At 42.4% G+C, this 27,872-nt stretch overlaps 2 protein-coding genes across 2 annotated transcripts in view; one reads left to right on the top strand and one right to left on the bottom strand.

Annotated features, from left to right (window-relative positions):
- The window catches only part of mei-41 (ATR serine/threonine kinase meiotic 41), an 84,427-nt gene extending 59,195 nt beyond the window's left edge, over positions 1–25,232 (bottom strand). Inside the window, exons 1-15 of the mRNA XM_077658011.1 lie at positions 24,837–25,232; positions 24,432–24,569; positions 19,347–19,517; positions 17,011–17,188; positions 15,517–15,640; positions 14,908–15,035; positions 13,687–13,786; positions 12,514–12,672; positions 10,379–10,464; positions 10,219–10,291; positions 9,793–9,881; positions 8,083–8,264; positions 4,143–4,210; positions 1,979–2,125; positions 1,361–1,458 (exon numbers count right to left, since the gene is read on the bottom strand). Coding sequence (XP_077514137.1) covers positions 1,361–1,458; positions 1,979–2,125; positions 4,143–4,210; positions 8,083–8,264; positions 9,793–9,881; positions 10,219–10,291; positions 10,379–10,464; positions 12,514–12,672; positions 13,687–13,786; positions 14,908–15,035; positions 15,517–15,640; positions 17,011–17,188; positions 19,347–19,517; positions 24,432–24,569; positions 24,837–24,996 — 1,901 coding nt within the window. The 5' untranslated portion in view covers positions 24,997–25,232. The remainder of the gene's footprint in view (positions 1–1,360; positions 1,459–1,978; positions 2,126–4,142; positions 4,211–8,082; positions 8,265–9,792; positions 9,882–10,218; positions 10,292–10,378; positions 10,465–12,513; positions 12,673–13,686; positions 13,787–14,907; positions 15,036–15,516; positions 15,641–17,010; positions 17,189–19,346; positions 19,518–24,431; positions 24,570–24,836) is intronic.
- A 244-nt stretch (positions 25,233–25,476) lies between these two features.
- On the top strand, positions 25,477–27,514 carry LOC144124995 (COMM domain-containing protein 1-like). The gene is made up of 2 exons (XM_077658010.1): positions 25,477–25,797; positions 26,062–27,514. Exons 1-2 carry the CDS (start codon positions 25,636–25,638, stop codon positions 26,398–26,400), a joined length of 501 nt encoding a protein of 166 aa, XP_077514136.1. The 5' UTR covers positions 25,477–25,635; the 3' UTR covers positions 26,401–27,514.
- The last annotated feature ends 358 nt before the right edge of the window (positions 27,515–27,872 follow it).

Genomic DNA, 27,872 nt, shown 5'->3' with positions numbered 1-27,872 from the left:
CATTAAGAACGCAATAAATGTTGGACCAGCCGTCTGCCACATTTTCCTAACTCGGCAGCCATTCCACAAGGTTCAGAAGGAAAATAAACATTAGAACACAATTTTGTTGAGATATAACAGTGACATTTTGTGAGATTAATCAAAATATTATTTCTGATATGCTCAAAAAGTTTGCGCAAGTATATCAAGAAATAAAAAAAATTTTCACTGAAAGCAGTATCCTCCTTTAACAGGAGACGCAGGTCTTGAAATGGTAAAAAAAAAGGAGAGAAAATTTTGACTTTTCAAAACTGGCATATTTGGGTTCAGTATACTCTAACGTACCTACCTACAAAGTTTCAAGGTCTAATTTGGCCTTGAATTTGAACTACTAAAAAGTCAATATATTTGATGCCTCCGAAGCACTGAAATCGCGGTTTCAGAAAAAAATATAGCAGAGCTTCGCACCTGTCAATTCCTAGAACCATGTCCCACATGGATACCAACTTCGTCTTCACTCTTCTCTACGTCCTGGTATTACTCGCCATTGTGAAATCTTCTCAGAATGTCCGCATTCCTCCATTTTCTGAGGCCTCTACGATGACCTCCAAATGACTGGTACGCAACTTTAAAATGCAAATTTCTCAACTGTGTTTTTTGTCAACATGACTAAATTATGGAGCAATGCTATTTTTTTATGACTGAGTGGAACACACCAAATTTTGTGAGCAGTAATGTGCCTAATTACGTATTATAATTATGGTGCTTCAACTTAACTGGAGATTTCTACATGATGATGTATCTCAATAATAATACGAATAGCACAGCTCTTCATAGCAGGTCTTTGGCTACAGCTTCATTTCAATAGAAGCCAAAAAATGCTGAGGGAAAATGTTTTAACGACCCATAAGAAAGCACCTAATTAAGCTTCAGTTATTTTCCCATACGAGAACTAATAGAGATTATACTCAAACTAATTACATTTTTGAAAACAGGAGGCAGAAATACATATATATATACCTAATTTCATAAAAATATCCCCATTGATAACGATTTTCATTTCAAGACCAGCATCTCCCCTTAATACGCAGTCTTGGGCACGCTGCCAAGCATGTCCTAAATGTTTTAAAGGATGCAGGAAAGTGAGAGCAGGAAAGTGACGCTTCAGCCAAAGGCAGTCTTGATGCCTTCAACGATTTGTGCACTTTGTTCTTAAAAAGAGCCTGTTGTTAGCCTAGGGAGCACTTAGCCTGACAAAAACAAAGTGCATAAGAAAGACTTGCACCCAAACATTTGGCACGAACGTGAGAAGTTTGAGCAGAGCAGCTGTCACCAGCACAAGCGCACAGCAAAAAGAGCAACAAGGGGCAGAATGAACCACCTGAGATTCTCAGTTACAGCTGTGGATGCGGTCCTCCGCAATATGCAATGGCACAGTGCCTGCAGGGCAGCCTTCTGAACATCACTCGAGCCTTCAGTCTGAAAAAAAACAGCAAAACGACTGACAATGTAGGGCACTTGTGCTACAGACAGGTGTTATAAAACAAACCCATTGCAGTTACTGTGCCCTGAGACCAGGAGATTTGCTTGAGCTGAAAAAACTTGAAATTTCAGAGTGCATCTTTAAATAAACTTTAGCGTTTCAAAGCAACATAATGTGCATTTACTAGCACTCAGATACTGTACACCCAGGATGCACACGGTGATTTCTACCGTTTCCCACAGCTTACAATTCAATGAAACAATATACACAGATGCTGCCTAATGGCCAGCCTCAGGGTCTTTTGATTCAATGAGATTGGCTTCAAAACAATTAGCTACGCTAAGAACATCAATTATACTCAGTAGAAGAACTTGTGCACATGTCTTACTTTGACACGTGACTGAAAATGCTTCTTGATGGTACAAGCTCTCAGTGCAATTAGCTGCTTAAGTAAGGTCACTTCGCCGCTATCAAAAGGCCGTCATTCCATGCCAGAGGCAGCCAAAGAGTACACACAAGTGCCTGGTGGAGCAACGGTTCCACATTGAAGTTTCCACGTGGCAGAAAGCTGGCCACAGTTAGGCTTGTGCAAAGCACGGCGTCAGATCCTTCTCCATCGAACTGTAGCTTCGTCCTTGTGGACTCTGGCCCTGGCATCTTTCCCTGTAATGAATTGACACCACACACATTGTCTACCAAAACTAATCCTAATGAATCAGAAGATTTCATTTGCTGATCATGCTTTAGCAAGCGAGTTTGTTTAAGCCAAGGGAATGATCACAGGCATTTATTCCCAACCAAGAAACTCTGGAATGTTGTATAGACAATGCTCTCTGCTAACTTGCAGCTAGTTATGACCCTAACCTTCAATGTAATTGGCCATCGCTGCCCCTTTATCGTCATCATCAGCCTGGTAATGTCTGCTCCAGGCCAAAGGGGTCTTCAACAGATCTCCAATTAGTCCTGTCCTGTGGCAGTTACTAAACCACCGACCAAGAAAATTTGAGTTACCTGATAAAAGCATGTCTATCTGTCAGTATGCTAGCACTGCCGTTGTTTAAAACAATGAGCATTTCCATCTTTTATCACTTCGTCTGCCATCATGCAAGATGTTTAACATGCATGTGCTGCAAGTCCACTAAAAGAGCTACATTACCAAGGCAAGAAAACAGCTTATTAAGAAATAAAAAACGGCATATAATAATGGACAAGGCTGGAAATGGGCGCTTGATCAATGGCTAAGCAATGACAACTGAAGATAGCCACTCAATGAAAGGCAAGCCCATTTGACAATGCTGCCTCAAAGCTCAACAAGTTAAGGTAAAAGAAATGTTAGGTGATGCAAGTAATTCCTGGAAGTGAGTGCTAGTACAGTAGCTAGGCTATTTAAACCTGACTACTACTACTCACAACCAAAAGCTATTTATATCACCCATCATTCCTTTGAACTGCCACTAGAATGCCAGTTGATAGCAGCAAAAATAATTTAATGTTCTCTGGGATAGTAGCAGCCCACTTGCTTTTGCTTCCTTTATGTGGCATTCCACTTTTGGCAAAGCTTAGTCCTCTCAAGTAAAAAATTATAACCAAAACAACAGTAGCAGCTCTCATCCAAGAACTAAAAAGTATGCACGCTACTATTCGAATTAACTTGCTTGACCATTTTTTTCGCAATAAACGTTTGCTCCCGACCAATGCTATAAATACGCTTGATGCTAAAATATACAGTAGAACGCCTTTATAGTAAAGTAGCTCGGAACTGCAAAAACGTTTACTATATCAGGGTCTTTACTATATCAGTTGCTGGCGATGTCATCGTTCTGACCATGCTCTGACAGCTTCTAAGCATGAAGTGTTGGTTCAGAAAACAAACACTCAGGAATACCTTACATCCTGCCCTTATCGTCCCTTTATGTGATAATCATTTATTTTCAGTTATCACACGTTACCATGTTTTTGCCATCGTTTTTGTCTTGTGGAAGTGCACATTTGCACGAACACAACGGAGCTACAAAAATAAGGAGAGTTCGATTTCATGTGAAAACCAAGGCTTTCCATGATTACGGCGTCATCAAATGTGGCATCAGTGCTATTTAAGGAACGCGGCGCGCAACAAAGTCAAGCGCCCAAAACCATCTATGCAGTTCCGTCGCGCCTCCGCTTCTTGCCGCTGCTTCCCTGTGCTTTGCGCTGCCATGCTACGAACGCACGCCCTTTTCTTCCCTTTTCTACTCCTCATGGCATGACTGGCTTTCCTTTCTCAGCCACCCGCGTAGCCTTCTTTCTACGTTCATAGCCAGCTTTACTTTTCCCGTGCGCGCCGCGCGCTTTGCCTCACGGCCTCAAGGTCTTCAAAAAGTTGGCTTCTCCTCGCGGCTATCGAGCTTGATGGTGAAGCCACCTCAAAGAGCACATTCCGTATCCGCCTCGCAGTCCTAGACTTCGCCCGTGCCACGATGTGACCATTCCGCGGGAAGTACATCGCCACAACCAGACGCTCTTTACTACATAGTCGTTTATTCGAAAAAAAAACTTTACTATAACAAAAAATGTAGTCATCGATGGAAGGCGAAATGGAACCACAGCTTCTTTACTATATAGCGGGGTTCTACTGTATGATATACGATGCTATAAATAGGCTCAAATTTTCCCATCATAATAGAACAGAAAAAAAACTTACAAATCGTGTGTTCCATGCTATTGAGATAGCAGGTAAAAAACAAAGGAGGTCACTCGCACTTGGGACATCTGGAGAAGAAATTACAAGAAAAAATTTTAGGGACAGAGCAAATTTCTAGTTCAGAATCTCCTCCAAGAGTCAACAGAGTCAAAGAAACAGTGTAATATTTCCTATCTTACCAAAGCTAAAAGGCTGGAATAGCTCTTGCCTCAAATTTAAGAATGTTTCAAAGCCAACTTGCAATTATTCCAATGTAGACTGAACATGATTCTTGCCCTGCTTGCATTCTTTTAGACAATATGAGCACATGCACCCTTATTGCACACACATACCTATTCAGCTTCTTTTCCCACACAACAGAAGTGATAACCCACCCTACACAAGCCAAAATAGGCCCAAATCCACGTTCCTTCAATATATGAACCAACGTGTTTACAAACATAGGGGGTGCTCACAGGTGCTGCATGTGGCCAGGGGTACCGGCAGAGCAGTCCTCTGCTACGGTTCGCTTATCATGCCATTTGAGAACCGCCTTCTATGTAAAGCTGTCTAGGCTGTCTAGTTTTAACAACTGAATTTGTGAGGAAATGTAGCACACACAGCAGCCTGCCGGACTTCACAAGAAGCTTGTCTAGTTCGGAGAAACGCCCAAGCTCATCGAGCGCCTGGACGTTATGAGGGGTATGTCCACATCACAGCACACACCTATCAGGTTTTAAAAAGATATCAGCTTCGAAGTTGCATAGTTATTCATGCTTTTTTTAAAACACTCGGCAGGTGTTAAAAAAACGGCCTACTTCATAGGTGCACTGCAAGACGATAAATTTATTTTAGAAAGTTTTGTTTACATGTGTTTCTAAGGGTTGTGTTCTTAGCCAGTAACTCCACCCGAGGCAACTCCAGTGCACACATACAGAGGCGTTTTAAAAATGCAGTAAGACCTCATTGATTTGACCATCATTAGTTTGGAAATTCAGATAATTTGAATTCTTGCTCGAGTCCCACCAAACGTCCATGTATGTCTATGGTGTCGGAAGCTCATTCATTCGGTAGCCCAGGGGCTGGTATCGGTTAATTCAGACAGGCTCCCGAAGTGCGCAGTGTTAAAGTATGACCTGTTCGACTAGCAATTGCCTAAATATTCGTCTCATATCTGAACTGCATATTACATTACTTCCCTGTGTACCTCTGACATGCATGTTACAGCAGGCATTTGACATTTGGAGGGCCCCATTGATGGACTGAGAGCGAGCCCAGTTGCTTTGTTACGTTTAGGAGCTTCGCTGCCAGCGTGCAACCAGCCAGTTGCATCTAACAGCGTTCAGAGTGATGACTGCCTTGTCAATTATTATTCTTTTTTTGTTTGTTTCTTCCAAAGGCACCTTGCTGTTTTGGTGTCAATGCACGTTTGTCCCACATCCCTCCAGATGGTATTTCAGTTTTTCAAGTGCACCAAAACCCCATTCATGTCACCTGTCGTTCACCATTTGTACAGTGAAGCCTTGTCAATTGCGACACACCGAAAACCGCCGTGGAGACCCTCACCCTTACCATGTGAATCAGTTCTGCCTCCGACACTCTTGGTAGAGTGCACGAATAAAAGCTTTTAACAGAACTGCAAAAAACCGCCACTGTCATTCAGTTTCCATCTTAAAGAGAGCAAGACGATTGCCCAGGTTTTTACCAAATAAATTTTACTTTCATGCAGATGGTTTTTTGGCAGTTTCAACTTTTGGATAATTCGGACGTTTTTTTATCCTCTCTCGAAGTCCAAATTAATGAGACTTTACTGTACGTTGGCTTTAATATGACATTCATTCTTACACACTTTGTTCTAGGATGCACTCGGACTTTATTGATGAAAGAATGACCCATGTGTGCACTGTGAAATCAGAAAAATTACTTTAAAAACTTTTGTTTACATGCATTTGTATGAGCCGTACACCTGTTTGTTACCCCCCAACCCGACAACAATAGCGCACAACTGCTTACGTCACAAATCATTGCTGGTCTATACAAACAGAGACACTCTCCATAGCACAGCTCACATTTTCTCAATTTTCTGCTTCCAATAGCCTTCAAACACTGCAGCAGCATTTTTTGCCTCTTATCACACATTTTGAAACACTTCCCAAAACCCTTGCCTCACCTACAGGAAGATTTAAAAAGCGACCAAACAGCCCTCATAAAACAGGTCCGCCTGGCAAGCTCAAGCCAGTGGAGCCCTGGAATGAGGACCCCACCCACAAGCCTCAAGAAACATCCCCCCGATTTTAATCATTAAAGGTTACTGACCTATCTATCTACCTATCTACCTACCTACCTACCCCTTTCCCAAGTGGCAAGAAATTTTCCCTTGCAGAACCACGCTGGCTTGCTGACTTCCTTTTATTCCGAGAGTGAATTTAAAAAAAAAAAGTACTTTGTATATAAGACACCCTCCCCTCCACCCTCCAACTGCCACCTCCAAGAGTTGTCCCCCAAGCACCTGCTATGTAAGATAAAACGCTGGACAACTCCAGCATGTTAGGTCACACAGGCTCTGGTGATGGCCTACAGAGAAGCATTCCTTGTGGACACTCCTGAAGGCACCCTAAACTGAGGGTGCTTAATCCTCAGGTTAGGATGATTCTCCCTCTCCACAGTAAATGAATGATCTTTGATGTCAGCAATTCTGCTGACAACCACGTAATAACTCTGAAACTCTTAAAGGTGCACTAAAGAGGATTCTGAACTCGTTTTTCTACCACGGGAACTCTGTCTACACGTTCCGGGCATTGTTAGAAACTCCGAATTATTATCCTGTGCAGCCGATTGCCATAATTAAATCAGAATAAACGTCCCAGCTCCCGCCTTTTTTTTTTCTTTAACTAAACGCGGTAGGTAGGAGGAGTTAACCAACACGTCAGCCAGTCCCGTGGCGGCTTGCCGCTCTGCCATCGGCGGAGTGATACGTAAATCAAAGAGACCACGTGTATTTTTATTTCCATGGGCCTAACGTGCGGCTATATTATCTGTGACTGAAACTGTTTATTCACAGAAACTTAAAAAACAAAATAAAACCGAAAGCGAAGCCACGACTGAACTGGCCGAAAGGCACACTATGCGTTGGTTGAGTCTGCCTACCTACCGCATTGAGTTCAAAAAAAGGCAGGAGCTGGGGCGTTTAATCAGTTTAAATTAGGGCAATCAGCCGCACAACGCAATAATTCGCAGTTTCTAAGAATGCCCGGAACATGTAGATAGAGTTCCCGCGGTAAAAAGACGAATTCAGATTCCTCTTTAGTGCACCTTTAAGGTACCGCTGGCACACACAATATATATACAATTTTTGTACAGAGGTAATCACTTATCAGAAAACAACCATACACTGTAACATACATGATGTTATGTGCAATGCTTGATGTTATAGTGACATGTTTTCCAAATTATTACATTTAACTTACTCAAAAAGATTTCAACTTGAACCATTCCTAGGACATTCCCAAAAACTTGTAACGTAAGATTTAAGTATTATCTGCTCTATAAAATTCTGATTCGTAACCAGTGAAACACTGCGTGCTTAGGAGGAAACAGAGTGACATCAGATATTTATATGATTGGCATTCAACACTAGCCACATATGCACTTTTCCCAACTTCTTCAGCTGCTCAGCTGCACCACCCCAAACTCTTTACCATCACAATCACTGCTAGCAGCTGCACTTCTAAAACCACTGAAATGAGAGCTTCGCTGAATTGTGATGCTTATACCAATGTCAAATCATTTGTGCTACGCTCCTACCAAACCAGAAATGCAGTCTGCTCAGGATGCTGCCTGTATCAGCTGCATGAGACCAGCACTGAGACCAAACTTAAAAGGCATACACTGTCAGAGTCACAGACACGCCAGTGCCGAGGCTGCACGGGTAATGAAGTATGCCAGATCAGTCTCTCGTTACCTTGGCATCTCAGGAGCAGCACAAGAATGTGGAACACTTCACTCAGCAACTCATCATTCAACGGACGCTCCAGGCTGTCTCTGAGCAAAGCCAACACCATCCGCTCATTGCTGACACTCAGCTGAAGGCGCAATGTCTCCTTCTCAGCCACAACAGCTTTTGTTTCCACCTGCGTCCCACAGCTGACAAAGAAACATTAAAAGCAAAGCACAGCAATGACTACAACATGGACACAAATATTTGAGACCTGTTTGCACAAAGCCAAGAAAAGCTTTGCCTCACACATCGTGGAATATAAAACAACCAAATGTTAACTCTTTCAGACGCTATGCAGTACACATCTGTGTGCATCGTGTGTTGTGTTGTGTTTCGTGGTGCATAAGCAGCTGAGGTTACCATGTGCCAAACACAGGATTAAGCATATTTGTGTCCGTGTTGGTTGTTTATATGGTTAACTCATAGCTTTCTCTGAAAGTGGGCTAAGCCTATCCATGACTTCTCTGTTTCAGACAAAATTAGCACTCTTCATACACTGCACTTGGGGCGCTGCTTTACTGAGCAGCACATGTAGTGTTTTTGTTGGTTGGTGCTTCATGAACAAGAACAGCAGTGTAAGGTAAAGACACAGATGCAGAAGAAAGACTGGAAAAGATTTACTGCCCCTCCTAACTTGTCATTGTTGCTGTGCTTTTGCTCTGTGCAGCTGTTTGTTTTCTGTTTCTTTATGTTAGCTGCCGAATATATAGTACACAGAAAATATTTCTCAAAACAACAAGCTTGGCAGCACATTCTTTGACACAGCCATAAAGTCAGATTTTATAGCCCCTAATAATAGCTTTTTTTTGTGGGCTTTTGGCATGATCAGGTGATATTGGGCAAATCCTTCTGATTTAAATGTTTCAATTTCCAGCCATCGTCACACTTTGTACGCAGTTGTATACATCCATACAAACGTGCAGAATGTCAACACTTGGTGTTTCGGTGTTTCACATTAAAAAACTAACAATTGGCTTTCCCGAGGACTCTGCGAAAATATCCTTACCTTGACTGCTCAATCAAGAGCATAATTATTCTAGCGGCAAGGCTTTTCTTTATGCTTTCTAATGCACACACAAGTTGCTGGCCAAATTTTGGTTGTAATGCCACTTCCCGCAACATATCACCAAACAACATATATTTTCCAATCTTTTTTCCTACCCAAGACTCCGTTTTCATGTTTACTGCCCTTCTTCACCCCAAAACTCCTGTTAATGCTGCTTTTATGAGTGCAAGGTACATTCGAGACATTACAACAATCGGTCAAGAGAAAATAAAAGTTCCCATACTTCAGACAACACTAAAATTTGGCAAGATTTCGTAAATAGAAAATGGGAAACAGTTGAATTTCCATCAATCTGTGAGCATTAGATGTTGCACACAAGAAAAATATCTATCTTCCATGGCCAAACAATTGTTGGGCACATTTTTTTTTATAAAGCTCGGGATCTATGTTACTGCAGCTTGCAATTGTCAAATAACATTTTATTTTCACCATATCATGATCTAGACACCACCGTTTTTTCACGGCATTAAGCAGCCATGGCCATAACAAGAAAAAATAAATGAAGAACCTTTCACTCAAGTTACTGTGGTAAAAATTCATTAAAAACTTTCCCTTACTGTCAATATGTGAAAAGACCGAAAAATATTCAAAAAGAATACTTGTCTCACCAAGTGGCAGGTTGCAGTATCCAAAGCACAGCTTGCTGCAAGGCCTCTAAGCAGACGACTACTCTCCTTAAACTCTCAAGGTGGGTATCCTGTAACAAGAAGCATTGCAGCTGCAATATTCACTTCACGATGAATGGAGCTGCCATGTGTTTCTAGAGACCAGTGGAATATGACGGCAAGCCAACACAGGCACCACCAATGATGTGCCTAGTTGTGTGGTTGTGAGATAGAGGTTCAATGCGGCCGTCAGAAACCATGTGGTCTTTTTTTTGGATCTCTGGACCCATCACAGCTTCACTGTTTGGTCAAGACTATTATGAACGCATACTCTGAACTATTTCCCCAAAATATGCAACCTGTTAAGGGGTCCCTTGGGTACAATTCCACTCTAAGAACATCGAAAATTTTGGTTAGATGCACACATACCCGTATATAAAGAAGCCTGTCCAGTTTGATCCCAACAAAGCTGTCCCGAAGTGTCTTGACAATGGTGGAGTGCCTGAGCAAAAGGTCAAGAGAATTCAGTTCACAAAAAAGAGTGTGTGAGTGGAACTACTGATAGAGTTTATCGCAGAAGAGAACTTACCGAATGTTTTCTTCGCTGTCCTGTAGTTTAGCAAGAGCTTTTCTAGCTTCTATTGTCAAAACCCCAACGAAAGTTTGACTTGAAACCTGCAATAATAAGTGTTATTTTCATCAAGAATATTGACATGACCTGTGACAGCACAACCTATGAGCAAGGTGTACTGTAAAACACACAAAAAAAAGGCATGAGAACACACAACATGAAACGAGACTCACTCAGACATGTAAGTACACTCACTATATTGATGAACTAAACTCCACATGATATTACAGCAAAAGAACGAGAACAATACAGCCCATAGTATGGCTAGCCATTTTTAGTTTTCATATTTCTTATTTAATTTATTTATTCTGATACCTACAGCGCCCGTTGGGGGCATTATTGTAGGGGGGTTACAAGGGGAAGAACACCGTTTCATGGAGATGACAGACTATGCAGAAAAGAGAAAAAACACAAGTAAAAATAACAATACAAACAAAAATACAATACAACGCATCCTAATCTGACAACAATGAGTAGCAAGAGAGGGTGACAAAAAAAAGAAGGCAAGGTAAAATTAGATTGTCACACAGCCAGCACACTGCAAACAGAGTACCCACTTAGCTAAAAACAGACAACTACAAATGGGACCGTACTATGTTGCTCGTAGATAAAAACCATGTTAGTAAGGCAAAATGCATAGCAGTGACAGAAATACTATTTTAACAAAAGACACACCAAAGTATTACCAAAAGAAGATGGCGGGGCTGACACAGCCTCCTCCTGCAATTTATTCCAATCATAGACTGCTTTGGAAAAGAATCGAGTTTTTAAATATATTTATACGGCATATGTATCCTTTAACTTTCTTAGTATGGTCTGAACGGGACGATACAGAGCTGGGATTTTAATGTACGCATCTTTTATCAAACTTGTTGCACCTATAGAGATACTATAAAAGAGCTTCAGCCGTAGATACTTCCGTGTCTGTTGTAAGGGAGGCCACCCCAGATTTCTGCATATCTGAGAGGAGCTTTGGGTAAAATCGTAGTTTGCGGATACAAATCGTGCTGCACGTTATTGAATCTGTTCAAGTTCGCTGATAAGCGTTTTTGTTTCAGGGCCCCAGTCGCATAGCCATATAATAACATGGGACGAACATTTGTCAAAAAGAGTGTAGGAATAGGTAGCCCACAGCAGGGGCCAAGACTGATGGCTTCGGACAAACAATAAACTCTACTGTAGCTTCCAGTTTTAATTTAAAAACTCTGGAAAGGATACGGGAAAGTGGAACATGTTAAATGCACACCAAAGTCTGATGCTTAAAGCAAGACCCCGAAATGAAAACCTTCGGCAAAGGTACTGGAGACCGAGCCAAACCTGTGCAGAATGCTGCTGCTTGAGTCATGACGCATTCAGCAGACACAGGGAAATGTTAATGGTTTCCTCGGAACCTTTCCCTCTTCCTACATCCCCGGTTTAAGTTCAGTGACCCGGCAGCCGACCATGCAGGTGTTTAAAAGCCAAGCTGCAACTCAGCCGCAGTCACAACCCGATGAAGAAATCAAGTAGGTTTCGAAACATCGTGTTTCCTTAGAAGAATTTGTTGCTGTTCCTTTCCTATATTAAAATCCCAAAAGCATTCCATAATTGTACTTCCCTGAAGCAAAAAAAATTCACCTGACGAAAATTCACCCTTGCATTAATGCAAATTTCAGAAACAGCTGTAATTGTACGAAAAGTAATTCTAAATTGTGGTGTGGGGCAGTGATGTAGGGTAGGCATGCATCGTGCATGGACATCCATGCATTTGTGTGTGGCCAAGCGTTATGCACTGTCACTACTCATCCATCCATATATGGCAGGAGTCCAGCATGACAAGCACAACAGTGGCGATAGGTTTTTATAGAGCGTGAGCGACGTCACTCTGCTGTTACTTGTGGCGTCATTGTGTTTGAACTAGTCAGCATGGCACGTTGCCATGACATCATGCATGACGTCACTATGTTCCGATCAATCAGCACGGCACATTGCACTTTCCTTCTCTCCTCCTTTCCTGCTCACACTCCTTCATATTACGCCAACATCGACAATGTTGCAGGGACGAAAAAAGTGGTTGTAACAGCTGTCACTACAAATTTTCAGTAAGCACTCACAATGCTCGTGTCTGCAGCCTCCAGTAGAGGTGTCAGGTTTTCTTGTAACTCACGCAGCACGGCATCCAGGGGTAAGCAGCCCCAGCTCGCTGACAACTGACTAAACCACTGTGCTGCGGCAGCCAGCAGCCTGGGCTGTTTCTGCAAGTTCTGCATAGCCTGCAAATGAAGAAGAGGAACACAGAACCAGAAAGCTGCCGCGGCAGGCCTCATCATGATGTGACACCTTGCGTTTATTTGCACTCCTGGTGTTTGCTTGAGTATGGTCAGGTCGTGTGGGGACTTAGGTGGCTTGGGAGGTCCAAATTCCCTTGCTGTAATAAAGTTTTTTTGTCTCGAGTCTGCTTACTTACTAAAAAATGTGAAGGAAGGAAAAAAAAAAAGGTGCTCAGAAAAATGATCTATATTTAGAAATCATACCATCTGGCATTTCTTTTTGTGCTTCATAGCTTTATTAAGAGTGCGTGCGCACAAATACAGACTGTTTCATTTTATTCCTAGCAGAGCAATTACAACACATTAAATAACCAACTGACATCTATAAATATACTTGAACAGGGTATCCTTATGAGTTAGTAATGCAACCTCAAAAACAAAGCTCTTTAGCTGTTACACTAATTCCATAAAAAAATCGTCATAGAACGAAACGAAACATCCTGAAATACCAATCACTGCTGGCATAGCCCGATGCACGCCTTTGGGCTCGTCATCTTTTCCATGGCTGTATAAGGCTGGTGTAGTACCCAATAAACATTCCATCGTGATGCCCTGGATCATGTGCAAGCGCTGAGTGCACGTGCGCTCTGAATGGTCATGCAATTTTTTTCTCACTTATGCGCACTTTTTCACAGTGACTAAATTTGCTTAAGCATGAAAAAGCATAGCAGCAGCAAGCGAGTAAGCTGGCACTACAAGAGAAAAATTAGGATATGCACCAATTTTAAGCATTCGCATGGGGCAACATTTACAATTATTCCTCCAGGCACTACTTTTCTGCAAACAGGACTGCAACTGTTTGCTATAAAATTTACAGTCAAGCATTTACATTTCAGACCCTCTTACCTAATGCACACACTGCTAACTTTGTAAACAATTTTTTCAACCACATTTTTAAGCTACCCAAGAGCAGCTTTTGCAGAAAACAAAGGAATAGAGAAGAAAATTAGATCATACCTTAGACAGACTAAGCAGCAGTTCTTCAACAGCAGGCGGAGGCACCTTGATCTTAGAGGCTGTCCTCAAGAAATCTATCAAGAGGTCCATCCCAGATGATCTGAAAGTTTCATATGCGTGCCGATGTGAAGGGAGAGGCAGGAAGATAGATGAGCCTCTCAGAGAAAAGTTTTCACTTGAAAAAAGGTAGCAAAAGAAAAACCATGCAAAGCATAGCAACAAGCATGCAGACAAATACGCTGAATGCAAATGGTACCCAAGTACTTATGAAATAAAGCCATAAAAGGATAAAAGCAAATATTTTAGAGGTGAAAAAAAAAAATTCTAGATGTATTATTACCATATCAGCACAGAGAGGTCTCTTCTACCTAGCAAATGGATCGATACCTTAATACTTTATTTAAAGCCGATTTTCTTTGTCTGTTGACAACCTAAATACTGCTATCATAGCGATTCACAAGTTAGCATAGCAGATGATTGCCCAAGATAGAACTGAATGGAAAGATCTATTATAAAATAATGGCTCAAAAGTTAAATTATGCCAAGATATTGAGCCGCTGAAGTACAGGTGCTTACAGATATGATCAAAAGTGAAGAGAAATAAGAAGCATGCCACACCTGCGTTCTCTCAATGCTATAAGCACAAAATGGGAGAGCACTGACCTTACTTCCTGACTGCCAGTAATATGTTCACAAGAATAGATGGCTCTGAGAACCCATACAAATATGACAACCTGTTAACACTGCTAATGTTTTCACTGATGCCAATAAGAACTCATAACCAGTCCATTTCTCCATAGGCACATAACTACCACACTTTTAAAAAGGTTCTGTCTCTCTCCTAAGGAAGCTAACCGCACATTATGCCTGGTTAACCTCCCTGCCTTTGTCTCCATTCTGCAGATACTCAGAACTGCTTTCAAGAATGCCGCGGGGTGAAGATTCAGTTGCATCCCTTGTTATGACTCGAAAATTTCCAGCATCCAACAGTCATTATTGCCAGTACATATGGCATTGTGGTAAAAAGCATTCTCAAACTCCAATGCCACTAAATGTGGGAGATAAAAGCAGCATACGTGGAGTACTACAATGTCAGTTCAAGAAACACACATTATGGCTCCACACAGTGGTAGCAGAGACTGACGACAGTTGCTCCGTTTGTGACAGACACACATTCACCTGCAGGTCTTAAAAAACAGAATGGACGGTAAGCTTACTTACGTTAACGCTGTGCTGTCTGTGGCTACACACTGAATAAGGCCCATAACAGACAAAAGAACGTGTGTATTGGTGGTCTCAGTCACAGGGTAATACTGCTTCAAGAAAGCATTAAAAGCTTCAAGGCTTGCCTGCAAATGAAAGAATACAAACAATATGCAGCAAACATCTCACAGAAGTTAATAGATATTACAGTAAAAGTGAAGCTCGAATAAGTAGAAATCTCATAAGAGCTTTGTAAAGACACGTAATAGGCTGCTTTTCCAAGTAAAAGGTCGCTGAGTGATGATGAAAGGTCATTGATTGATGATACGTGCGATTATATTTCACTTGTCTTTGATCTACATCAGCATCAGTTTTAGGCACAGAATACACATTACAGAAGAAGAAGACAGATAGCACAGCATTATATTTATTATAATGCACTTCGTTTTTGTTTGCTTAATCACCTCTTCCCCACCGCGGAGCAACACACAGTATATCACACAGGTGTTATATCACACAATACACATTGCAATATGACATTATTCCCTATTTAATCATCGAGAGAATACAGGAATGCAATTAAGCAATGTTAAATAATGTTAACATATATTCAATAGCCAGACACACCTCTACAAGGTCACCGCTATTCGCACCAAGCAGTCTACTAAGGGAGCGAACAAGCCTGTCTCGTCCAAGTCTACGACCACTTCCAAACGCAGCCATGTCATCAGCCAAGTGCACCAACAGCTTCCTGCAAAAGCACCAGAATGGCATGATTTCCCAAACTCATTTACTTCTATGCTGTGCTCTGGTCCACACACGCTGTGCTTGCACTGTGTTGCACCATACTGTCATGCTATGCTCTGCTTTTTCAAAAAAATCAAATTTCCCCTTAAAAATCACTTTACATCAACTTCTAATTGCCAGTTTGGTGGAGGAAGGGGTTGGCAGTTTTGAACACAACCTGAAGCTTCACATGACTATAAATCTTGACACGTGTCATGTAAACAGACGATGGACGGCAACCGAGCTCAGTGCTTGATAGTACTGCCACTGGCAGAACTGTGCTACACGCACTGTACGAAGATCGAGAAACGAAATGTTGATGATGGCGATAAGGATCAGAAAGAAGTGACAAACGGCTGAATCAAGCACTCCATTGGCGTTGGCCTTTAATTAGGCCTACCTTCCAAAGCCAAAACCAAACCTTGGAACTTTGTGGTGGTTTGCGCATAATAAGAGGTGTTTTGCCTGTCATCGAAACACAAGTTTTGGCGGTGTTGCAATAGAACAGGGAGGGCTGCGATGCATTTTGTCATAGGTATAAGCCCCTCACTTTGAAAAGCACCGTCATTTCCTTCCACTCGCTCTGTTCGTCCCCATGCGCTTCTCTGCTGCCTCTTCATGTATTTGGGACAAAAGAACTCAGGTCAGATAAGTACCACAACCTTTGACTACAATTCAAGTTTGAGCAGCAGGCAGAGTTCAAGAATGGTATGATTGCAACCATGCATGAGTGAAGTAAGAACCTGCAAAGAATGTCAGCCCTGCCATTCAAGAGGCTCCCTTTCAGCTTGAATTCAGCTTTGTTCGATAAAGTTTTGGACACCCTTTAAGGCAGAATTAATGAGGTTCTATTATACACATTATATAGCGGCATGTCTATTGGGAGAATCACTGCGGCGGGTATGAATGAGGTTCGAAATATCAAGCTATCAGTTGCAATGGGTCCGAAATTTCAGACGATTATACATTGACTCCATGGGACATGTCGCGATGCTGCGATAAAGTCCAAATAATTAAGCATGTCCGAATTATCAATCACATCCGAAAAATCAGGGGTCCGAAGTTTCAGTCAGCAATTGTAAACTGCAGCTTTCACTGTGTAGCAAAGCACCAGTCTCTTCGAAAAGTAAAAGTAGTAACACTGCGCAGCACAAAAGCATGTTCATATCTGTAGCGAGAATGCAAAGTATTTGATGAATGAACCATTTGCTATCAAAGAGAGTCAACAAAGTGCCAGCAGAGAGGTTCCTACCGAAGGCATGATAGCCCTGGCTAGCATGCTGCGCAATAACAAACATACAAGGTTTCACTGCTATACCTCACAGTACTACTTACATTAATGAAAGCAACAGCGCCCTGCCTCCATCGGGCAAGGAGATATGGATGTTGGCTTGTTCAATTCTCAATCTTTCCAACAACTGCATATCCTGCTGGCCAGCAAATGAAATAATGATACCGAAGGGACATGTCGCTGTTTTTGCCCCAGTATTCATGATGCAGAATTGGCAGATGTCTGTAGTAAAAGAGAACAAAGAAAGAGAACAAGTAAGACTGTGCAAGAGTATCTGCAGGCCCAGGCCCAATGTTTGATCATCACTGCAAAACTTGGTGAAAAATTACTCTGCTAAAAATTTCCATGTTCCACTGTAGCTACCACCGCCACATTTTTAATATACACAAAAATAGAGCACTCGCCTCGGCTTCGGGAGGTAGTGGGTTCGACTCCCACTGCCGGCCGGTCACCTACAGGTGTCCTCAAAATGGGTACAAGCTTTGCCCGACCTGGTGCTCGGCTTGCTAGGGTTACATGGCTTGACAAAGGAGCCTGCGCCTTCAAATCCTGTCACTGTGGGCTTGACAGATCAGAGATAAGTTCCGCTGCCAAGCAACCCTAAATCTGCCTCGTACGAAGAACATTTGTGGCCTTTTTTTTTTTTTCTCAAGGTGGGGTCAAAAACCAATTTCCCAAGCATTTCACCCTAAAGAAGCCATGCACCCGGCAGGGGAAAGCTTGTTCCCATTGTATCTCCAGTGGGTACCCGGCGGCACTGGGGATCAAACCCCGCACCTCCCGCATGCGAGGCGGATGCTCAAACGACAAGTTGGGCTTCTACCGCACGAGGCGGATTTAGGGTTGCTTGACGGCGGAACTTATCTCTGATCCGTCAAGACAACGGTTTGGTCCAGGACCCTTTTCCCAAGAATCTCACCCTAGAAGAGCCGAGCACCAGGCCGGGGGAAATCTTGTACCCATTTAAATACCGGTGGGTACCCGGCAGTACTGGAGATCGAACCCAGCACCTCCCGAATGCGAGGCGGATGCTCTACCACAAGTGTTATCAGGAAATGATGAAGAATTCCATGTCTTCAACATATCTTGAAGCCTCCACAAATTCCAGTGCTGCACTCACTGTTCCACTGAAGTTTCTATTAGGATGCTGGAATAGGTGTTGTTGCCCTTGCTCCTGTGCAAAAGTAGCACTTCTGATTTCATGCTGCAGTAGCTGCAATTTAATCGAAAAAAAATACAAAAATGCTCATGCACTGGAGCGCGTGCTCCTATCCATGTTACGTAACCTCAAGGATCCTAAACGTGCGGGAAGGCTTCCTAGACTTCCTCTGGTAGACCAACTGCAGTGAATGCAAAGCCCCAAAGACAGTTCTTATTGTTATTACTGCAATAAGAAATGAAGGCAAGTTTTCATCAGTATTTCAGCTATACTGCATATCATCTATTTCACAATAAGTAAAAAAGTTGCCTTGCTTTCTACATCTGGGAGAACATAAAAGGTTCACGATCACCTAGAACTAGATTACATGAAAGATATCCAAGGTACGGATCCTGCTCGAAGCTAACAGTGAGCAATGAGCAAAAATCATGATTGCACCGTCTTTGCGGAAAAATGAAGTAGCTTAGAAAAAAGTGTCTACGGTCTGTATCATAGATGCCCCACACGAGCATTTAGCTGCTAATTATAGCCTGCTATAATTAGCAGCTAAAAGCATGGCAACAGAGAAGAACAGGTTACAGAAGAAACGCTCTAGCACAGCAGGTAAAGAAAATATCAAACTGCATAGCTCTTTTGTCCACCTCTTTGAACAGAAATAAAATTACGCACATATGCATGATTTCACAAGATTCCTCTAGGATTAAGATAGCCAAAATGCAGAAATCCTACTGATATCAAGCTGAAATTACATTCTCACACTGAAAACAAATTGCAGAGAGGACATACGTGTAAATACAGGGCTTACAGCTTATAGTGACCAGCTTCATCATGTGCTGCCGACTGCTGCGAAGATCTGGCAAAGAGCGACTAAAAATAACAGAAATTAACATCCCCTTCTTTGAAAATGTGCAATCCTTCTTTCAAAAGCTTAGACAGGCTACACCAGATATTTTTTTTCAAAGCATGGCTGCAGTCCCCATTGCCAGCTAGAGCAGCACAGAAAATTGGCCACGCATTCACATGTTCTCAAAAATGGTCCCAATGTATTTGCCACACTAAAATTTTAGGTGCAATATAATATGGATGACTAAATTTGGTGCAAGTTCTTTGATTCATTATGTACTGTTTCATTACGTGCTTGCAATGTAATAAAAAAAAAAACCAAAATGGTCTCACAAAGCTGCTTCAGGTACCTGTGTGCAAAAGTGTAACGGCACTCACCCATAAAAACCTCCAGCAGGTTGTCAAGAAACTGCCGCAAGAGTCTCATGTTGTGGCGCTTGTACAGAGTGAAGAGTGACTCGAGCAGCTGGCAGCAGTGCCCACAGAGCACACCAAAGCCAGGTATGCTCATGAGCACAAGGAGCCTTCCAATAAGACTTTCACTGAATCCTGAATGGTACAGAGCAGGTGAGCGCACATGAAAAAAGAAAAAAAGAAAGGAAGATATCACAACGTCGGCATAACTGTCACCATGCTTTTAAGAATACAATGTTTTGGCCTTGACAGCAAACATCATCCAGTGCTGTCACAGCTACTCCGAAATAATAAGAAACACTACTGTAGTAGATTTTTGATGACAAAAGATGATATTATGTACACAGACAAGCACCCTTGTACAAAGAAAAATATGCACCCCAAAAAGATGGCATTTCTATGAAAATGCAGCAGGTATGAACAATGGGCTGAGGACTCCACTATAACGCCTTCATGAGAGCAGCAAAGCTTTGGCATCCTACATAAGAGGGAATGTTTGACATCAAAGGACCATAGACACCTCATGTTATGTGTTTTCTTCTTTGAAATGGTCCATTAGGCATTAGTACACATGGATAACCCTGCGGTGTCCCCCAAAGCCATTAAATAATTTATAATACAATTTATTCTTGATGCTGTTTCGGTTTCAGTATCATGAACCGAACGATGGCTGTGACGCGTAAGAAGTGCTTAGGTCATGTAAGGCATTAAAAAAACTGCAGTATAACTGCTGATACGTCATTATTTGTCATTCCAGCTCTTGAAGCAGGCGCCCTTAAGCACTGTAGCGAGTTAAAACTATGTATGAGTGATTATATTACAGTCTTTTTATGCCCCACGTGACCTAAACATTTCATACTCGTCACAGTCAAAGTTCAGCTGATGAAACTGAAACAGCATCAAGGAGAATTCCATTATAAATTATTTAGCAATCGTAGAGGAATACAACGGGGTGACCCATGTGTACTAATATTCACGATCAGAAAGAAGAAAACAAGCAGCCAAAAATTTGGTGCCTACAGCCTTGCAAGGATTTTGCTTTGAAATTAAATGAGAACATTATTCAAGCTATGAAACTTTCAGTATGAACAAATTTCATTCTGAGACGCCAACTTTAACAGTTTTGATGAGACCAGCCAGTACATTATCCAAATGCTTCAGCACTGAGAATGCCAAGCACCTGGTCAGGAGATGCAGGGTCTTGATTTGACCAGCACTAAGGTCTTCCTTATTCTCCCTTGTTCGTGTACACTTAAGAAAACCATTGGGTCTCTGATTGTACTGGGATTTGAACCCAATACCTGCATACAGAATGAATTTTCTGCCCCTAGGACATCACTGTGAATTACCACTTTCAAGCATTCAATGGCCAGCTTCACTGCATGGTGTGTACATGCTTAGGAATATAACGTAATGTGATACGTTGCTGAGCAGCCCAAGTAACCGTAATACCAAAATAACACTACGCAATCTACAACCAAACCTACACACTGAAACCACAACTTTGCTTACATATAATCATTACACAATGCATTAAGGTATAGCAACTACAAGACATTAATCCCATCAGTCAGTAATGTTTCCTTCATCTTCTCCATTGCCTGATCTTCAGCAGTGCATGCAATCCTGATAATGCATTTGCATGCCAAATATGCGAGCAGTGGATGAGAAGGCGCTCTTCTGATTAAGGATCAATCGGCAAAGAACGATCACAAACTCTCCACAATTAACATGACGAATGTTGACCGAGCCATACATACACACAAATTGGTACTATTTTTGCTTTTCCACAGTGAAATAAATGCTTCAATTTTTCTTTTTTCAGTATGAAGATCAGCAACAGCTTTTAGAATTCCATGGCAAAAAGTTTTTTAGCACTGCCACAGCCTGTTACATCAAATAGTTAACCCTTAGTGACCACAGCTACTCCAATAAAAAAACTCAACGTCGTTAATAGCTACAAAGAAACAGTTATGATAATGAAATTTCAATGCCACATGAAGTTTACCATAATGAGATGTAAGTGTACCTAGATATTACATTTGAGGACAGGTTTTAGTACTAGGAGGAAACGGATTCCATAATGATGCCAACGTGAAAGTAGTGAGCTTTACGCAATAAGCCCTCACTTTCAGTACCACTTTAATACACAGCAATGTAAAAGAAAAGCTAGCTGTGCAAAGAAAACGTGCCCCACCCCACTTCATAATGTAAGAGGTTGGGTGAAAAAGAAAAGAACAAAACAGTGAATAGAAAAATACAGAGATTTCTGAATAATTTGACCTCACTTAAATTGAACTGCAGGTTCATTCGAGCTGATGCTGAGATCCTGTCAACATCTAGTGTATTTAAAAAATTGACAGGACGGTTACCACTGGTTAACACAGGATTCAGCGACAGCTGTTAAGGTATTTATCCTTTACAATATGTTGTGGTAGAGAATATGAGAGCGACCTCACATCTGTATAGTTCTAGGGCACTCATTTTAATTTTCCACACATAAGTCTTTTTTCGTCTAGGTCTCCTCGTCAGTCCGCTGCTCTGGAGGCGCAGCACCGCCGATGATCATCTCCTCAGGTGGCCCGTTTCACAACAGCTGCCGCAGATGAACCCTGCTACATTCCTCTGCTCCCTCCATACCCTTGCTCCTCCTTGCATGGCAACCATGTTTCGAATGGTTACCGTGGTACACATTCCTACATTCTCGCCATGCCCTCTCCCTTCAACGGCAACCCTCCTTCTCCTTCTAGGGTAACTACCCTCTGGCTGGTGTTCCCATGGCAACCACGTACCGATTGCACCTTATCACGCTCTCACCATACCCTCCTCCTTTTACAGTAACCACCTACCGGACAGTTACCATTGTAACCACACACTGGTTGCGCCTTCCCACACTCCCGCCATGCTCTCCTCTTTCCACAATAACCCTCCTCATCTTTGCAGGGTAACTACCCTCCAGGTGGTTTCCGTGGCAACCACCAACCGGTTGCACATTCTTATGCTCTTACCATACCCTCCCCCTTCCAAAGTAACCACCCCCCAGTTGGAGATTCCTTTGCTCTCGCCACAACGTCCTCCTTCCACAGTAACCACCTTCCAGGTGGTTCCCAGAGTAACCACTCCGGTTATGCCTTCCTATGCTCTCGCCACACACTCCTTCTTCCGCGGAAACCACCTTCAGGTCAGTTCCTGTGGTAACCACCCTCCAGTTATACCTTCCTACACTCTCGCCATAACACCTCCTTCCATAGTAACTGTTCTTGTTCTGCCAGGGGTAACTACCCTTCGGGTGCTTTTGGTGGCAGCGGGAACCACTGTCTGGATGGTTCCTGTGTAACCACCCACCCAATACACATTACTCCATTCACATCATAGCTTCCTGTTTGCATGGTAACCACCCTCCATGTGGCTCCCATGCCAATACACCCACCGGTTATGCCAATGACAATGACATACTACTCCTACAATGTGAAACCCAGGAAGGGGGCACTTAACAGCTATAGCTGCAAAATTCTCTCATTAATTCAAACAAATTTTTGGTCTCTGCCAAATTTAACTTATTCAGAGCCGATTGTATATTTTAACAACTCTGACTTTTCTTGACATGAATGATACTGATCATTTTCAAGTTCACGTTCAAACGGTAAATATGATCATTACAAATGCTGAAATTTTCACCATCTAAAAAAAGTGAATGTAAGTCTTTGCGGTCAATGTCATTCATTCATTCATTCATTTATTTATTTATTTATTTATTTATTTATTTATTTATTTATTTATTTTACAGGTACTGCCAGCCATATTATCAGGCCTTAGGCAGGAGTGGACAATACAACTCAACACATTCAAAAACAGCAAAATCAACAAACATGATACAGGATGCTGAATGATAAATCAGAACAAAAAAAAAAACACAAGATACTATTTACAACATGAATGTCATTTTGATAGGGGGAGGCACATGTCACTTAGGATTTATGTGCAAGTGCGCAGAGGAATGACTAAACCTTTGAGCAGTCTACTGCGTCGGCAGACAACGCATTCCAATTGCAAATAGTGTGCAGAAAAAAAGGAATTTTTAAATGCATTAGTCCTGCACGAAAAATCCAGGACTTTTTTGGTGTGATACAAACACGTAGAGCGGCGGTTAGCACACAGAATGTATAAAGTTTTGTCTATTCCCAACTGCTTATTATAGAGTAAATATAAAAATTTCATCCTATCCCTGTAACGTCTGAATGTGAGACTTTCGAGTTCTGCGGCTTCTAGAAGTAATAATGGGGACGTGCGCCAGCTGTATGAGTTAAAGATGAACCTAGCTGATTTTCTTTGAACTTTCTAAGGTTGGCAATATTAGATTGTGTATGTGGATCCCCGACAATCGTGGCATACTCTAGGACGGGTCGGATAAATGTTTTGTAGGCCAAAATTTTAATTTCAGGAGAAGCGTTCCCTAGCGTACGTCTTAAAAAGTTTTTTCATTGCTTTATTATAGGTGTGTGTTACATGTTCATTCCACCTAAGATCAGTTGAAATTATTACTCCCAAGTATTTGTAGCTGGAAATGACAGATAAGCACTGGTTGTTAATTTTATAAGCAATCTTTTTGCGTGTAACGGTCATTGCAACGGTCTTTTTAATATTAATAGTCATATGCCATTTCGAGCACCAAGTTTGTATTTTAGATAGGGAGGTGTTCAAAACTGCCTGGTCGTTCGCATTACGCATTTCATGATACAGGATGCAGTCGTCTGCGAAATGCCTGATCTTCAACACCTATGTCACTGACGATATCATTTATGAAAATCAGAAGTCATGGCTGGTATTTTGAAAGACCACAAAGAACGGGACCGCAGAAGGAGTGACAAAACATACGCAGTTTGACAACTAGCAGATAATTTCGGATGAACATGATGGCTGAAGGCCAAGCCCAACTTTCTGTCAACACACAGCAAGCAATAGAATTGGCAAGCTTCGCACACCTTGCAATATGATTTGAACGTGTGCAGAGCTTAAGACATTGCTATGTGCAACATTGAAAACACTCACGAAGGGCAGTTTGCTCAGTGGAATCCTTTTCGCTGCTCTCCTGGGGCAGAAACAGGACTGGCAATGCATGGACGCAATGTTGGACGCACTCAAGTAAGCGCTCCAACACCGGTCGAATCTGCTCGGCATCTGCGAATGCTGAGAAAACAACAGCAGCACGACCCTTAACCTCTAAGTTATACACAAAATTTGCGCATAAACGACAACGTAAACATGAGATCGCCCCTGGAAACGGATCAGTTTGAAGACAGCAATGCAGTTGTCTCAGACAAAATGCCAACTGTTGGAACAAGCATACTCCAAAAGAGGAATGTTGGAAGTTTAAGAAACTTGCCGCTACACTATGCGTAATTACGTGCAGTTGTCGTAAGTCGTACGTGACTTCAGGGCTTGAGGAAAGCTTACCTTTCTCTGTGTCGTTCAACAAGGAGGTCAGAATATTGTCCAGCATCTGTCTGTAGCGAGATGTTTGCTCATCTTGGTGCTCTGTCACTTGGGTGGAGCCTTCCTGTATCTCCCTTATTGCTGACAGTGCTGTCAGCGAGTCAGGACGTTTAAACTCCATTTACGCATTTGACCTTCTGCCAGGTTGTTTTCGAGACCATATATCAATGAAGCGCCAGGTTCGCACTCTGCAACAAGCAGCACAAAAGAAAACTTCTGCATGAGGTGCCGGTTGATTTTAATGAAGGCACCGATAACAATTACGCACGATTAGTTCGGCGCCATTCACACAGAACGGAATAACGGAAGTTCAACATTCGCGGCAAACATGCGGCCATGAGGAAAATCTTCGAACGGAAACGGGACGGCAGATGTGGCAGGATCGCCAGTGCTGGCCAATGCCGCTAAGATTTGAACATGCTCATAGAATTTATAAAATTTAAAAACGTATGAGCGCTAAAATCGTGAATGACTTGTTCTGAAGCTTGGGCTTTTTTGTCTGCACCAAACAACATGCAATAATTTTTGCTCGAAAACGAAACCGAAACTTTTGTGTTATTTTGCATAGTCGATAACAGTTAGCAGCCAAGCCAGAATGGGCAGCGTTTTGCGGGCGTCGTCGCTATCGTAGCGGTTAGCGACTCTGGTGATAGGGAACGATATTAATGAGTTGTACGGTGGTGAAAAAGCAGTCACTTGAAAGGCTGTCAAGAGACTTCAGTGAGCAGGCCAAACGCTAACGTTCTGCTCGGTTTCCAAGATGAGCAAGGACTCATTTTTTGGTCTGCTATGCGGTTTAGCTCAGCGGTTGTATTATGGCAACGCCGATGCGACAGACGAACTGTTGAAAAATGAGCTGTATCCTTCAGCTTCGGACGCCGAGTTTTCCAAACTAGCCTCTAGGGCTACCACAGTGCTAAAGGTAAGCCCCTAGTAAAGTAAATTGACTTGCAGAGTAGGGAAAGGGATGTTCAAAACCACACGTTAACTCAAAGTGCGGCCATCAAGAGCGGTCATCTGCGACAATAATAGAGCTTCTCATGTCTAGTCTGGCAAGTTCCTTCAGCGTGTACTAGCTTGCTGTTGTGCGGCAGCTTTTTTCCCTTTGTTTCCTGTGCGATATGCTGTTTTGTTTCGTCCCATGGCATTATCCTACAGTCGTTTAATTGCTGTTTCTTGTGACCAGACGCTTGCTGCGTCCAACATGGACTGGACCCAGCTGGAGGCATTCCTGACCTCTCAGACCAAACGCCAGGAAGGCGGCCTTACACAAGAGCAGGCAGAGTGCACTTCCCGCTTCTGGAGAAACCACCGCGCGCGTGTGCGAGCCAGCGTCGTGGCCCAGAGCCGTTGGAATCACGGCCTGGACTCTTGTTCGTGGAGAGTGGACCTCGAGGGCCCCACTGCGCAAGTCTCCATGGGACAGCTGCAGTTCCAGCTGGGCAAAACAGAACTCGAGTCCTTGCTTCAGAACATTGCGGCTGTTCAGGTCGCCCTAGACAAGCACTGCCCGAGGGCAAAGTGACTGACAGACTGGAGCGCGAATGACAGCAGGTGCTGAAGCAGCCAAAGATGAACCTCTGGCTGCTGCTGGTGCTTAGATGTCATGCAGATCAACACAGCATTCGATTGACACATGTCATGAATGGAGCCTACTGAAAAAGCAACGTTAAAAAAAAAAGATTAACTGAAAAAGAAGATACGTATTCATCAATATGTTTTTCGATTTTCATGCACTCTTTCTATTCGTATACCACAGTATGTACTGTGCGTACGATAAAATGTTCTTGGAACAATGGTAATTTCAAGAAGGCTGTCAGGTTGAAAAGTTTTGCTTCACTTACATTCCGTACTGTGAGGTATGGTGGATTCCACTGCCCCAGAGTACAGCTGTATGCATAGGTGCAGAGTTTTCAATCTACTGGCGGGCATTTATCACCCTCTTTTAAATTCCCTCCTCTTCCCACCCTCCCCCACCCCGGCCTCATGCTCCTTGGCAAAATGTATACACAAGTGGGGAGGCTATATATGTAAACATCACTTGTCTCTCGTCCAGCGAATATGCTAAAAAGAATGACCTCATGGCTCTTCAGATACTAAATAATTAAATGAACAAAAGGAACTGAAAATTAATTAAATTCACGGTAGACATTCATAATGTCGGTAGTCGAAGTTAGAGAAAATATTGGGCAACACAAATTTGCACTACAAGCAAACAACACAAATATTACAAACACTTTGTAAGAACCACTGGGCAACACAAACATTTCCACAATATGTTAATAGTTCAAAAATAAAGGTTTAACTCTTCGTGTGTAAGAAACACTGGGTATTACAAACATTTACACAATAAGCTAACAGTTCAAAAGTTGACAGATCTGAAAGACTCTATCTTTCAAATGGTTCTCGAACTACCAAACTTGTTACAAAACAAAAAGACACTGGAGTCAAAGAGCAAAGGTTATGATGATTAAGCGGCAACACAACGAATCTAATGCCAATTTAATGGGAGAGGATAGTCGGAGATCAGGGGCTGTGAGAGCTTGAAGAAAGGTGGCCTATTTTACTGTGATGTTCACTGTCCTTTATTTTATACAAAGGCTGCTGCACAATTCATCCAAATAAAGTTTTGAAAGGTATGTTCATGGTTGATGTTCTGGGTCAAGACGTGATTGGAGTATTTGGGGCTGGTTCAAGGTCTTGGAAAAGACTGTGCAACCATAGAAAAATGTGCGCTTATGAATTGGCTATTCATTTGATTTCGCATAAGACTTGGAACAGGAAACGTTCGGAGAGCTCCAGTTTCCAGACGTGTTCCGTGATGGTGAGCTGGATCTAAACTGTCATCAGTCTCCTTTGTTGGTAGGAGACAAATGTATGTCCCCAAGGTAGTTTTAAGGCTGAGCTTAAGGCTGTACTGTTTCTCCAACCTTTATGCAAATGTAGTTCTCCAGTCAATTTGTCCAAGACCATAATAAGACATGCCCCCCTGACCCA

The sequence above is a fragment of the Amblyomma americanum genome, chromosome 3 (assembly GCF_052857255.1).
Source record: "Amblyomma americanum isolate KBUSLIRL-KWMA chromosome 3, ASM5285725v1, whole genome shotgun sequence".
In the NCBI taxonomy this organism is placed as follows: Eukaryota; Metazoa; Arthropoda; class Arachnida; order Ixodida; family Ixodidae; genus Amblyomma; species Amblyomma americanum.
The sequence above is the reverse complement of the archived record's forward strand: the minus strand, read 5'-3'. Positions and strand labels throughout refer to the sequence as shown.